This window comes from Nannobrachium achirus, assembly GCF_963921795.1.
Source record: "Nannobrachium achirus genome assembly, chromosome: 4".
Lineage (NCBI taxonomy): Eukaryota > Metazoa > Chordata > Actinopteri > Myctophiformes > Myctophidae > Nannobrachium > Nannobrachium achirus.
Window position 1 is genome coordinate 41,868,240 of NC_137813.1, and position 14,886 is coordinate 41,883,125.

At 40.5% G+C, this 14,886-nt stretch overlaps 2 protein-coding genes across 2 annotated transcripts; one reads left to right on the forward strand and one right to left on the reverse strand.

The window, feature by feature from the left end:
* Nucleotides 1-853: 853 nt before the first annotated feature.
* LOC308283399 (apoptosis regulator BAX-like) lies at nt 854-5,605 on the reverse strand. The gene is made up of 6 exons (XM_080723827.1): nt 5,556-5,605; nt 5,068-5,116; nt 3,521-3,679; nt 3,277-3,412; nt 3,064-3,168; nt 854-2,747 (listed from the first exon to the last, which is right to left on the reverse strand). Exons 1-6 carry the CDS (start codon nt 5,584-5,586, stop codon nt 2,649-2,651), a joined length of 579 nt encoding a protein of 192 aa, XP_080579953.1. The 5' UTR covers nt 5,587-5,605; the 3' UTR covers nt 854-2,648.
* Nucleotides 5,606-6,310: 705 nt separating this feature from the next.
* On the forward strand, nt 6,311-9,420 carry rps11 (ribosomal protein S11). Its single transcript, XM_080724300.1, has 5 exons — nt 6,311-6,388; nt 7,508-7,648; nt 7,896-7,971; nt 8,519-8,648; nt 9,233-9,420. Exons 1-5 carry the CDS (start codon nt 6,374-6,376, stop codon nt 9,354-9,356), a joined length of 486 nt encoding a protein of 161 aa, XP_080580426.1. The 5' UTR covers nt 6,311-6,373; the 3' UTR covers nt 9,357-9,420.
* The last annotated feature ends 5,466 nt before the right edge of the window (nt 9,421-14,886 follow it).

Consider the following 14,886-nt stretch of genomic DNA (forward strand, 5'->3'; position numbering starts at 1 on the left):
TCAAATTGTTTATTCTCAATGCCCACTAATGGGGTTCCTGTTATCTAACTATTAATTTAGAGAAAGTCTGTCTGTCTGACCATCTGCATGCTGACATCACTGATACTACACAGTTTCGACGCCAAGGTAACCGCCTGTCTGCATGCTGACATCATGGATACTAAACAGTGTCACCACCATGGTAACAATGCCCAACTGACATGAACAAAGCCCAACTGACATCACTACAGTGGCCAAATTTGGAGATGACATCACAGACTGGCCTGGACACGGAACACCATACAGTATATGGGCATAAAAGAGTGCCAGCCAGACAGACGGGTATTGTACAACAACTGGACATCGATGGTGACTATTCTGCCCAGCGGGCACCGCTCTGCGTTCTCCAACATTACTTCTTGAGACTACTACATTCAATCCCTCATCACACACACCCGGCACAGGACTAGTATGATCTAATTATGCATTAACAGTTATCATTATGGATCATCTGTACAATTTAGCAATGCAAATCCTGATTACTTGCCTTTTGAGATAATCTGTAGAATTTAGATTATCCGTAATAACCATCAAGCATTTTGCTAAACTTAATTACTTAAAAATACATATCTTGCCATTCAGTTAGACCAGGTTACAAGCAGTGATTACCCATCATTTTAGAATGTCTCTGTTCAAAGACATAAAATAAAGATTCATAATTGTACTCGGTTTTGTAGTAAAATTGCTAAAAGTGATTTCATTTCTCCACAACCCAAACAATGATACACATTTCATAGAAGTCATAAAAAGGATTTATTTCGTATTACAACATACAAAATGTCACTGCAAAAAGGTTTTCTGAGGGGACTCACAAAACAAATGTATCTTACAAATGTGATAGAAAAGGTGAGAATTTGGGAATATCAAAGTGAAGTACACCGGTTGTTTAAAAAAAAGAAAAAGACCAGCAAGGCACTGAAAAACAAGAAAATGTATAAAAAGAATTCCATGTTGTAGGTAGGATTATAGTTTGAGATTGAAAAGCTCACATAAAAATACAGTACATTGAACACTATGCTTAGAGTGAGGTAATTATCTGTGAATAATGCACAGTGCTTTTTGTGTCAGAAATACAACAAGTCTTTAAGAACCCTTGCAAAATAATGCAGTCATGCAATCTTTGCACAGAGGAGAGCTTAACCTCTCCTGAGCCAAAGATCCTCAAAACAAAACATCAGGGATCTGCCCTGTTTCATCATCAAAAGGTCACTCTTTGGAAGGCCTGATAAGGATTCTAGAGGGAGAGATACCATGGTAAAAAGGTTCATATAATTATACACCAATGCTCACTTTCAAAATCAGAGGCACTTTCATGGTAAGCATTCCACTTCGTAAAGAATCGTTTTCTATGATGATCTGTAGTCAGCCAATCCTTAAAAATGTGTCACTTTATAATCTAAAAGTGCATCCTCCAACTTGTTTAATTTCCATCAATATCCACTCCGAAGAGCTTGTGAAAGTTAGGAATGTTGCATCACATTCACAACATTCATATTTTTCCAATGTCAAGGTCTTTACAGCATGACCTCACCATCAAAGACTTCACAGATTTTCAAAAAGCAAATAATCACTGACACATACAAAAATGCATACCATAGCACAGAGACACCACAAGGAAGTGGATGGAGAGTTGGAAGATGGGAGACAAACTGAAAAGAATGAAAGTGCTATGTAGATGATGGACTCGGCAGCAAAATAGGTTTGCAGTGACTGTTTTGTACTAGCTCTGGTCCAGAGCGTCAGCTGCACTTACGCTCTGACAGGCGGCTGGCTAAAAGACTAGACCAGGATTTCTCAGCCCCTATGAGGGCTCAACTTCAGTCAAAATAAACAGAACTACTTCACTACTCACCTAACCAAAGGTAGTTTTGAAAGTCTATTCTCCGCAGTGGGAAACCTCTCAACACCCCAACCACTCTGTAAATTACATTATTTTTGTCATGAAATAAAACACATCTAACTCGATCCAACTCGACCGCCAATTATTTCCAGGTTGTGTCTGCGGTGGCCGCTGGGTGGCTCGAGGTGGGTGCGTTTTATTTCATGACAAAAATAATGTATTTTACAGAGTGGGTGGGGTGCTGAGAGGTTTCCCACCACGGAGAATAGACTGTCAACAACGCAAAACTACCTTTGGTTAGGTGAATAGCGAAGTAGTTTTGTTTATTTTGACTGAAGTTGAGCCCTCGTAGTGGTACAGAAATCCTGGTCTAGTCTTTTAGCCAGCTACCTGTCAGAGCGTCAGTGCAGCTGACGCTCTGGACCAGAGCTAGTTTTGTACCAACTAAAAATAAATTACTTCAAATGTGTGCCTTGGTCGGGTCAGTCCATCTCTTCACCCTTCTGTAGTGCATGTCATCCAAGCACTGCACGTCTTCGGCGGCATGGGGAACACAGGTACCGACGTTGGACAATGTACTTCCTGATTCTTGGACATGAACGGAAGGTGGAACAGACGAGTGGTTTATTGTATCTGACTCTTCCATCACCTCTAGTCCTCAGAATCGTCTCTTGCGTTTCCCTCACATAATTTCCTCTGTCTTGCGCCTATGTTACCTGACTCACCACAGTCTGTTTACATCGCATCCACCCTTCTTCTCTTCATCCTCTCATATCTTGCGAATAACAATCGCAGCCATGAGAGCCCCAGCTGCAAATACCGCCACGGTTTGCCAGGTTGGAGTGCCGAAATGTGCACGGATCCCATCCTGAACATCAAAAGAGGAATAGATAGCATTGCTGACAACTACCATCAATAAAGCAATAATACAAACGCACATTTTCCGTTCCAGTCCATAAAGCCTAGCCCTAGCGGGACATGCAAACCAATCCATAGCCTGGTGGGATGATTTCTTTGCGACCATTATTTCACAAAAATGACATAGTTGTCATTAACTGATTTAACAAATATCCATGGCCTGCTAGTAGCTCTTACAATATAATGAAAAATATCCTGGGGGAGATTAAGTGCATTGATGTAACAGGGTTGGTATCAAATTGAATGTTTTTTCTTTGGTTCCTTACCCAACCACCTTGCTCTCTGATCCAATTAATCACATTCTCGCGTAGGTAATCCATGGTCCATGTAATAATGGTTCTAATAATGGCTGGAACTTGGGACCCCAGAGCCTGAATGGATGAGAGAAAATGACTTAAGAGTCAAGGTCCTGTCATTCCAAAATTATTATTTATCAATATCTGTTTTGGAAAAAGTGGGTTGAATGAGATCTTACTCACTTTGATGACCAAGCGACAGGCAAAGTAGAACAGCGCTACAACCCTGCCCCAGCTGAACTTTCCATCTGAAAAGATCTCACAGGCAACTTTTATGAATGCGTCCTTTGTAGGCTTGAGCGAAGGACTATCTATCAGCCTGGAAAGGGGGAAAAATCCAATGGAACAAATTCAAAGTTCATATTTAATTTCAAATTCATGGAACATTATTAAGACAAAATTTTGGAATTCCACTGGAGTCACATACATTTGGAGCTGTGCATTTCCATCTAGCTCGTCTCCAATCTGTTGCAGGCACTGGCCAAGCTTCTTGTGGTTTGGGTCAACCAGCTCTCCCCCACCCAGCTGTTCCCTGGTCACAGCTGTATGGTTGTCCCCGTGCCGACAGACCCGCTCATAAATGAAACTGCAAAAGAGGCCACAAAGAGATAGATGGAAATGAATGGCAAAGTAAGGATAGAATACTGCATCTTTGTGGGGAATCGATAATGCACTTACTGTGAGAAAGAGGTGAGTTTACTCAATTGTCTTTCTTCCGTAAATAGATAAGTTCACGGTTAAGCCTACCTGCCTTCGTCAAATAGCATGATAAATTCCTTGATCTTAACCCATTAAAACTAGGAATTGATTATTTATTTCAGATAGAATAGTAGGAAACCAAAAGGCAGCATTATATACAAATAAGAATATAGGAACAGTTTGATTCTCAACTCAAAAGATTGATGTGGCACAACAATGAATTCACTTTATGTGGAAGCTTAAATCTTCTAAAAAAAAGTAATCAAAGTACTTCATAATGTTCATAATGTAATTGCTGTTCTTGTTTAATTGGTTTTCATTAAATGACAAGTGACAACATAGCCTAATTGTTAAAGTCTGCAAAGAGAAAGGTGGCACAGAAAGCAGAATGGAATTATCAGCCAACCTGTCCGTCCAGTGAAATCACTGTAATGCCCTCAGGAGGTGTGTTCACCACAGGCAAGTTTTCTAAGAATCTAATTTTGTAACTGCGCCATTCCAAAAATTCTATTTGCGTCCTGTGAGCAATTTTTTTTTGGATTGACACAGTGCTCACCTTTGGGAGAACTAACCGCTACACCAAGTCATTTATTCTTTCCGCTAACAGGCTATATAGTGGAAATTGAGTGTTGATATGTTGCCTTTTAACTGCCATGCCTCTGAGTCTTTTGATTGATTGAATGGGGGGGGGGGGGGGGGGGGCGTCACTTGTTTCCATTGTAGTCCGTTGTACTCAATTCATCAAGACATACAATACATTACATATCAGCAACAAGACTAAAAGCAATAGCAACTATATTTACAGAAAGAAATTGGGTGGGGGCAATAGATGCCACTCCCATGGGGCTCATTCAATGGAGCTCAGTAAGGGAGTGTGTTGTTTGACTCTCTGGGGCTAAGCTAACAGGGGATAAATTGCTCAAAGTCCGATTGTAATTTGAGGAGGACGACATGTTTTTAGGTCAGGTTTTAATGGGGTATTCCACATTTTAGTGGCATAATGTGTTTTCCCAAATGTTTGTGCCGAATTTAGGGGGAACAAGGTCAGAGGAGCTCCCACTTGGTTTCCTGCCTATGGGTGTCTCTCACTCTAGAGAAGTTTGACAGGTAAACCATACACAGACACTGTTCCTCTGAGTATTTTAAAGACCAGACCCATTGCCAAGTTGCTGTGCGCTCAGTCTTCAACCTTGAGCCATCCCAGCAACTTATTCTTGGTCCTCATTGGGATATTTAAATCCGTCTGAACCATAATGACCTAATGGCACTACTTACTTCTTTAGTAGCACCGTTCCCAGTTCTAACACCTCATCTCCTTTACTGCCTGAAAAAGATATATATTAGGTTTAATGAACACAAAGTCAGATAGAGATCAGACTATGGAAACCCACGTTAGCTTCAAAGGCTAGCCAATATCAGCTGGCTAACAATCTAGATAACCAAGCCTAGATAGCAGATGAACGTAACCTTCAAACAGTAACATTAACACGACGACTCACTGTTGTCTGTTTCGTTCTTACTCAGATACGCCATCTGTCCTAGCTGGCTAACCTGACATAGCTTGATGTAAATAGTTGTCGTTACTCTAACGTGTAGCCAGCTAGCCTAGCCAGTTAAGCTAAGGACAATGTTAACTGACAAATATAACACGATGCAACCTCAAAAACACGCCACTGGTTCAAATGACAATTCCATGTTTGTTAATATTGTCGTTCAGGTCAGTGTCGCCGTTAATGTGTACATTTAAAGTTTAAAGCGGCCACCTGAATCATCTCCTCCCGCTGATGATGCCATCTTGAACTGCTTGTTAATGTTGTGTACTGTGTGTGTGGAGCCCGCTTCCGTAAAGTCACGTGACACAGTGTTTGTTTATGAGGATCAGATGGAGGCCGCAGGTGTTCAGCGCTAGACTGTCACTGGGGTCAGTTCACTTTGTAGTTTGTAGATCCGGTCCTGCACCGGATGCGGAAACAGCCTGTGTGAGTGAACGTATTGTGCAAGTTACAGGATACAGTAGGCCAGTGGTTTTCTCATGTCCAGTAAAGCTCATTTGAATTGAATTGTTAATTTGTTTCTCAAACCTTTTAGCTCAAGACCCAAAAGAGATGGTTTGCACGGAACACAACTAGTCAAAATAGCAGATCTACAAGCTCACAACGCGGCACACGACGCTTGTAGATCGGCTATTTTCACTACTTCTTAAAACATTTGTTTTATAATTTATAGCATTTCTTAGATTTTTTGAATTGATTTATTCATGAACTTACTTTGAAAAAATCATTGAATTGTTGTTAATTCATGAAAGTTTTTTTTTTTTATGTTTTGAAAATAACAAATGAAAACAAAATATAGGAAACAAAACAATAAAGGGACCCATAAAAATGTGTCCGCGAACCACAAATGGGTCCCGAATCGGTGTTTGCGAACCACTGGGTTAAATCATAAATACAATATTTACCAAACTCATAAATATTACTGCTGAGATTTCTCTCGAGCACTGCCCAAACGTCACTTCCGACGCCTCCTGCACTTCCGTGCTGCGCGCGCGCTCTCAGGCCTCTTTACAACTCGGGACGCGAAGATGGCGGACGCACAAGTAGGTTCAAGAAAACGGCGTGGCGACATTTACTCGTTATTTTCCATCGTCTCCCCACAGTTTGACTGCAAAATGACATTTTTCTATCGTTACACGTTCCTTATATGCAATGCAGAGAGACTTTTAGACACGCTGAAGCTTTCTAAAGCTTTAAAGTTTCCCCTCATGTGTCCGCGACCGGGACTCCGCGTGCAGTCCGGCGATGGAGGAAATTAGCCACAATGCTAAGCTTAGCCTGCCACCAGTGTTTAGTGTTAGTCTAGCTGCTGGAATAATTGATTGACTTATTGTCAGTTACGTTGCATCAACCCCCAAATAAATGTTTTGCTGTGATTGTCATCATTTGACGTGTGTAAATAGTGGCTCAATGTCTCTAGTCGTGATGGCTAATTAAACTAGGGTTTCTCGAGAAGGCTAATGACTAGAACGAAGATGCTAGTCAACGTGAACATTTTGTTATGTAGAGTGACTCGTAACGGTGAATATTTGAGTAAATGTTAGTGTTAATTCCAGTTTGATTTTACTGCTACATCGTTAAAGCCGCAAAAACGATGCAAACATTTGGCTTGGAGTTGGCATGTTAATAGGCTGTCTCCCTTTCGCTGTGTTATTGTCTTTGACTTGAGAGGCAATGAGAGCACCCCTTTGCTGCCTGCTGTGGAGGCTGAGGCTGTTACATTTTATAACCCATAGCAGTTTGTTGTTCAAAATGACCCCCCCAAAAAAGTAGAAATGTGTGACAAAATCCCCAGAATAACTTTACTTTAGGAACTGGCATGGTCTTATCCAAAGGCAGTTGAATGACAAATGAACAGACATTACTTTTAGCTTAAAGTAAACCATGATTAATTTGATTATAGAATGTATTATATTTGTGAAATATATTTTCATGTTGTACAAACAACTAAGCAATTATGCAACTTACACAATAGAGATTTTGGCGTAGCAGCTTTATTTCACTGCATATGATGTATTCTCACGATGGTCTTCCAAGCCCACAAGGCTTTGACGATACTGCCAAATGGCAACACTGATGCAGCTTGTTCTAAGTTTTTAAGAACATGCACGACCAATTAAAAATCAATTTGCCTAAAATTGCTCATGTGTGTCATTCCACAGACCGAGAGGGCTTACCAGAAGCAGCCCACAATCTTCCAGAACAAGAAGCGTGTTCTGGCCGCTGAAGGTGGCAAGGAGGCTAAGGAAAAGCTCCCTCGTTACCACAAGAATGTTGGGCTGGGCTTCAAGACCCCAAGAGAGGTAATATCAAGTTATGAAATAAAATTATGGCAGTATTAAATTATTACATGTGGTGTCAGATTATTTTGTATATAGTTCAAACCTGCAAATGATGTTTATCTCACGATGGTCTTCCAAGCCTGTAAGGTGTTGACGACACTGCCTATGGGCATAGCTGATGCAGTTATTTTGAACTTGTATCTTAAATTAACCAATGTAATTAGATATATAAAGGGCTAAAGGAAAGTGTCTTCTGTATTCTCACCAGGCTATTGAAGGCACTTATATTGACAAGAAATGCCCCTTCACTGGAAACGTCTCCATCCGTGGCCGTATCCTCTCTGGTGAGTAACAAGGGATGCTGTTGCTGTTCCATGGTCTGCAAATGATGTTTTCTCACGATGGTCTTCCAAGCCATTTTGGTTCTGACGACAACTGCCTAATGGGCAACACTGATGTAGACCTGCCTTAAGACCTTGATCCATGTTGGATTAATACATTTTCTACCACTTTTTGTGGTCACATGTTCAGATACTGGATTCTGATTGGCTTAAAACAGTGGTAAATCAGTTAACAACCTTGAGTTGGCTCATGGACCCCGCCCACTGTTGTGTTGCAGTTGTATAACTAAATAACCTTGCAAGTTAGTTACAACTGTTTTCTTTCATTTATATGGTAGAAGTTGAGGGTCATGGGTTGTTGGCTGATTTACCACTGTTTCAGGGTTGCTTGGCATTGTGCCACAACACCACTCCCTCATGGTAAATGGCTTACATCTGATATCTGATTATATTGACTGTTTTTGTTTAATATCTGCATGGCTTTAGCATCTGCTGTTGTATTTAGCATCTGCTGTTGTATTAACCTTTGCTTCCCTGTCTTATCTGTTAGGCGTGGTGACCAAAATGAAGATGCAGAGGACCATTGTCATCCGACGTGATTACCTGCACTACATTCGCAAATACAACCGCTTTGAGAAGAGGCACAAGAATATGTCTGTCCACCTGTCACCTGCCTTCAGGTACAACAAGGCATTTCCTACACTACCTCATTAAAGGTTCCTGCAATAAATCAACCTGGGAACGATTTGAGCTTTTTCGAGAAGCTTTAATTAGTAGATGGTAATGGAATTGAAATGTCAAAAAACCCAGTCCTGTTTGTTCAAGATTGCCCCAACCTAGTAATTGATGACAATCTAATTTTGTAGGTCTGTTAGATTTATTTATCAGGGACAAAGCACATTAATCAACTTTCACATCAATGTAAATGAGCCAGAGTTAGCCATAAGCAAATTTTCATATGTAATCCCTAGCATCTGTTATCTATTAGATGATAATGTTCAGATTGATATTCAAGTTGTGGATGGTTGAGGACAGCCAGCCAAGCAATATGCAACTTGTCTCGCGTAACTGCTTTTCCAGGAACAGGGATTTTAGTTTGGTGCAGATGATGTATTTCTCACGATGGTCTTCCAAGTCTACACGACTATGACGATACTGCCTAATGGCAATACTGATGCAACATGTTATGAGCAACATGCTCTAGCAATTAAGATTAAACTGCCATATGGAAGTTCTAATGTGGTGTCTGCTTTTCCCACTACAGGGACGTCACTGTTGGAGACATCGTAATCGTTGGAGAGTGCCGCCCCCTCAGCAAGACGGTGCGGTTCAACGTGCTGAAAGTAACCAAGGCAGCTGGAGCCAAGAAGCAGTTCCAAAAGTTCTAAGATGTCTGTTGGGCCGGTTGCTTTTAGCTGACTTTTGTCTAAAATAAAAAAAATGTTCTGTAAATTGTGTTTGTTTTCTCAAATGTGTGTGACATCTCAAAGCCTACCAGTGTATTTACAACAAATGTGCCTTTGGCACTTGTCAGTTATATACAAACATCAACACATAACTAATTGGTTGAATACTTTGCAGATTGCAAAGCAGTACAATTACACAATGTTAAAAGGATGACTTGTGTGGTTCTAATTTAATCATCGTCCCCAAATTCCAGCAATTGCCAAATGTGTCTAGTCCATAAATGTCTCCATAAACCTAGGCTGCAACATATCTTCACGTAGGGCTGGGGAAACTAATTTGTAACCCTGGATGTAAAGTGTTTAGTTAATCGTTAAGGGTATTTTTGGCATTCCAATGGGGGTGTCAATGTGGAGTAGATAGATACCTTTATTATCCCAAGGGGGAAAGTCGGTTGCCCAGAGGCAGCACAGCTGTATAAGGTTATTTACAAAGTTACAGAGAATATGAAAAAGAAAAAACAAGAACAGAGTACAGTAAGAGCCATGTACAACAAGAAAGGGAACGAATATTGATAAATATATATACATAGTGTCCTAAAGCACAACTATCAATATAATACAGTGGAGTGTTCTGTGCGTGTTCTGTGCATGTTCTGGAGATTTCAGTGCATTGGCATGTGGTAAATATACAGTACTTCTATTAGCAGGGGTAATGCATAACTGGGAGTTGAGTCAGTTGACCTAATAAGGAACAAATCATATTGTTTTATCCCATAGTATTAATCTGGACTGTTACCTCTATTGATAACCCTAAAATGATTATTGTGGCATAATCAATATGGGAGAAATGTATTGCATGCTCTACATAAACTTGATGAATGGATAGTATATCCTTTGTTTAACTGAGACCTATTTCTAACATTAGAAAATGTTAGTCTGATATCTAGGCTGAACAACAGCATTGCCATAAAAGATGTAGTAGGCTATAATAGGATTTAATAATGCTACACCATGGCAATGGTTGTCAACGTTTACATTTCAAGGAACGCTTGAGGGTCCCTGGACCAGACACTGCTAATTTAATTTCAACCTTTAATTATCGGAAACAAGACCCTCTTTTCCAGTGGTGCCAAAATAATTTAACATAAAAATAGAATAAAACAGATGCAATTTAAATTGACCAAAGTCAATGGTCAAAATCCGACTGAAAGTGACCTGTCCCTAGGGCTAGGGAAGAAGAGCCCTGGAGCTGGTCCATATATGCGGGGCCACTTGGAGACACATAATCTCAAGCATCAGTCCTGAGAGCCTGTAGGCCTATGATAGACACTAGTTGTCCACTGCAAAAGAGAATTTAAATTAGGGGGTACACTCCCAATTAAAACTTTATAAATAAAAATCTCTTTAGGTTGCAAGGAAGGGCCAAACATCCTTTATAGATCTGACGGCAGGCAGAGTGATAAAGTGAGTCAAAATGTGTAAGTGTAGCTGATGAGTTTCTGTTTACAATGGCCCCAGCCCATAGTCCAAAGCAGAGAGGAACAGTGAGTGACTCAATTAACCTCTTTCTAGTAGACCATGGAAAGCAGGATCTATAAAAAAATATAATTTACAAATATACAAGGTGATGTAATATTAACAATACTTTAGATGTCTATAGTGAGCATTCAAATAGACCTACATTTGTTTATATTTGGAGCTCTGGTTCAAATGCTGCTACTTTTTGCAGACTGCAGTACATAAGCATTATAAGTTGCTGAAATTTAAGCGTGCAGTGTCTCACCGTATGTATACCAGCAGAGGGCGGAAAATAACAATTATACCATTGAAGTACGTGGTGAAGACCTACAGAACTTTGTGGATCACTCTTGAACAGAATGGCTTAAGTTATTGTCAACATTAAACATAAAAGACATATTGCCTACATGATGATTATTTTCTCATGGTTAGGCTTAAACAAGCTTTTTGTATTGTAACAGTATTAAACCAGAAAATAAACAACCGACTTCAATAAATTACAGTGACTGTGACTTTTGTCATTTTTTTTGTTAATTTAATCGTGTGAATGAATGTCAGACAAATATCACACCAGTATTTTGTATTTGTATTGTGTTAAGATTTTGGTCCCAGTAGGCCTATTTGTAATTTGTATCAAAATACTTTTTGGTGTATTTTGCCCATCTCTGCTAACAATGGATGTCAGTATATGAACTGTATACAAAATAAGGCATATGCATCTAATGAGTCATGCACATGACGTCTCTCTATTTCCAATATCCCCCCTAGCACCCCTCTTTGTGATTGGTCGATGTCATCATCAACAATGTTGTGGGTTCTTCTTTACTCAGTGCCTGAGTGAATCTGGGCCTCAGTGTCTGAGTGAATGTGGGGAGCATACTGTATGGTGTAGCCTCTACTAGCCTGGCATTGCCAGAATGATGAACTTTTCAATGTGGGCTCATCACATGACAAGTGACAACTTTCTACCTGGCATATTTCGGGCATGTCATTATTCTTTTGCGTTTATAGCTCTATATTCTGATAGCAAGCATTGCTAGTGTTTGTTCAGAAAAGGTATCTCCCTGAATTTATTTCGTGAACATCAATTGTATCCAATCAGGAGAGAGAACTCATGCAGGATAAAGGGTGACATTGGAAGTGATGCCACAAAGAAGCAGCAAAATATTGGAACTGGAACAGGCTCTCCTGCTGAAATTGGAAACCCATCTGAAAATGTATTTTTCAGATTCCTTCTATGTTAAAGAGTTGTGGAGTCCCCTGTTGCTGAAGAAACACTATAGCAATGATTACTATCAGAATAAAGAGATTTAACAAACAAACAAACACAGAGAAAATGTCACCACTACTGTTACTGCAATAGCAATTCCAACCCTGCACCCTTGCTTTAGTATTTAACCACAACAATGTCTCAGCTGGGGAACATTACACATATTCATACTCAACTGGGTCTTTCCCAAAGCTGCAACTCCCCACAGCCTTCTATAAGAGACTGTACTAAAGAAGGAGGGTGTTCTGTGCATGGAGAAAAGACCATCTCACCAGCAGACACCCTAGGGAGTAAGAGAGAGCACAGCTGGACACCCGATCCCACAAGAGAGCATGCTCCCAGAGAGTGTTTGTCTGGACACAGAGGTTTGACCCCTCATAAGGTCTCAGGATACAAAATGAATCTGTCACACAGAGTAATGGATCACTGCTGTTGTGAAAACTTGTTTGGTTTGTGCTCATCCTCAACACTTGAGGTAATACGTCACTTGAGATAATAACAACCAGAAGTGGGTCCTTTGCTAAGATAAACACTAAACAGTGTTGACTTGGTGCAATTATACACTACACAGAATTTGGTAACCAAATTAAGTTTTTATTGATCCCACGATCAATCACTGTCAAAGATTTAGATTCTGGTATATATTATTTTCAGTGTTTTTGATTAAACAGAACCAGAGTGGGAAGGGAACATTTATTATGATCCTGTATATGATTTAAATGTTTTATGTGTTTCAGTGGTGTGGTACAAATGACTTATTATTGCCTGTAGCCTTTGGGCTTCCACATGACGAAGTGAATCAACACTTTTAATCTAATATAATTATACCCAGTGTGTGAGAGTACATAATTTATCTATTGCATTTGTAGCCGAATCTTTGGTGTTTAGAATCAATACAGTATACTGTAGTGGTTCCATACCTCTTCTGGATCAGGGCCCAAAATCTCAAAAGTGTTTGTGGCCCACTGTTTCCTAGTCTAGGTTTCGTTAAAAAACTAAAAACAAACACCATGTATTTTTCTGCAGTGACCATGAAGTGTAATGCTAAAAAAAGTCTTTAAGTAACTCATATAACAAGTGTTTTCCCATCTACCAGCTTTCGTACGCTATATCTTGCATGTCAACACGAGTATTAGGAGTTTTGAGCTTTTCATCAGAATTGTCACCACATTCTTGGATTCTGGAAATATTCTTTTAATAGCTCGTTGCTGAGGGAGGGTGGAGGTCTCTTCGCTGGCATAGGAATGCCATATAGGCCCTCAGCCCTTTGAACTGGCTAATTTTCCTACACATAAATTGACTGCGTGTCACTTCACATTCCGTTGCGTTGCCCAACATGTTTACCCAGTGTCACAGAGCATGCTTGCAGGCGTGCTTACTTGTGTATCTAATGGCAGGGATGTTAGCTCAGAAGGTTAACCCGGCGAGGGCAATGACTGCTATCAAAACAAAGACCTTATGGTGGCCCAGCAGGAGTTTCTGGTGGTGGTCCTGTGCAAGGCCCCTGTTCAGGGCTGTTTGGAGACTGTCAACAACACACACAAAAAACTGTTTTCTAGCAGGGACAGAGGGGCCACAATGGAAACAGGCCTGATGAGCTGAGCAGATGGGAGTGTTATCTAGTTGAGTCTATAGGCTGGGCTAGATACAGACCCCCAGTTCCCCCTCCTTTGTATGAACAAGATGCCTCAGGTTTCTGGCTGGGATAGCAATACAAAACTACCCCCCTGCACTAAAGTATATCATTTCTATTTATTTATTTTGATGCAGACTGTGTGTGAAATGTATATAATCGTCGCTGTTGTTGTTGGGTGGAAACCTTGTATGTGGGTGGCCATAGCTGAATGCGAAGAGAGGCCACCTTGGAAACAGGATGTCCCTGGTTTGATTTCCAGCCCGGTATCGAGGTGTCCATTAATCCCTAATTGCTCCCCCCTGAGCCCTCAATTATGTCCACCTGAGCAGCTCAGTGACACTGAAATATCCCCCATTAATATTATTAATCATACAATGTAATGTACAGTAGACTACATTAAATTGTACATGTATGTCTAAAACGGTCACTTTTCAGAACATAGAAAAAAGAACCTGTGTTCCAGTGGAGCCATGCAATTAGTTCTAAACACTTAGCCATTTTCATGTTTGCATTTAAAAGAAATATGCTATTTTTAAATCTGTGAAACAGATTTTATTAAAGACGTGCGATTGTGCTGAGACATTCAGGCGACCTAGGCTACCTAGGCGACCTATTTGCCTATTGGCTGTCCCCATGTCACATGGTAACCGAGCTAGTTTCATGATTGGGAGCGGCCTTGCGCTGTTCTGGCGCTGTTCTTCTTCTCGAGTTTGGAAAAAAAGGATCCGTTCCGTTTGTCACATTGTCATGATCGTAAAACTATCTAGTTTTAACGTTCAGAACGTTTTCTTTTTGAACAATAAAAACATTGACAGCCAGGGGGAAAAAAATCCATGAAGGACACGGAATGCAATTGTTCACTCGCCGTTGGAAAATTGACTTATATTAGACTATTCTGGATGTGTGGCTAACGGCTAACGCTAACGTTAGCTAGCGCTAGCTGCAGGCTAACGCTAGCTAGCGCTAGCTGCAGGCTAACACAGGCATGTTATACACAATTACTCATGGAATAAAACGGCGACCCAACTCGGAATGCAATCGTTCACTCGCCGTTGGAAAATTGACTTAGACTATTCTGGATGTGTGGC

Excerpts from the sequence above, each read along its gene's own strand:
- rps11 (XM_080724300.1), top strand. Across the intron at positions 7,649-7,895 it reads GCTTCAAGACCCCAAGAGAG|GCTATTGAAGGCACTTATAT; the intron begins GTAATATCAAGT and ends TATTCTCACCAG. Across the intron at positions 7,972-8,518 it reads CCGTGGCCGTATCCTCTCTG|GCGTGGTGACCAAAATGAAG; the intron begins GTGAGTAACAAG and ends CTTATCTGTTAG.
- LOC308283399 (XM_080723827.1), bottom strand. The coding sequence starts at position 5,586 with ATGGCATCATCAGCGGGAGGAGATGATTCAG. Across the intron at positions 5,117-5,555 it reads AGCGGGAGGAGATGATTCAG|GCAGTAAAGGAGATGAGGTG; the intron begins GTGGCCGCTTTA and ends TATCTTTTTCAG. Across the intron at positions 3,169-3,276 it reads CCTGTCGCTTGGTCATCAAA|GCTCTGGGGTCCCAAGTTCC; the intron begins GTGAGTAAGATC and ends TCATCCATTCAG.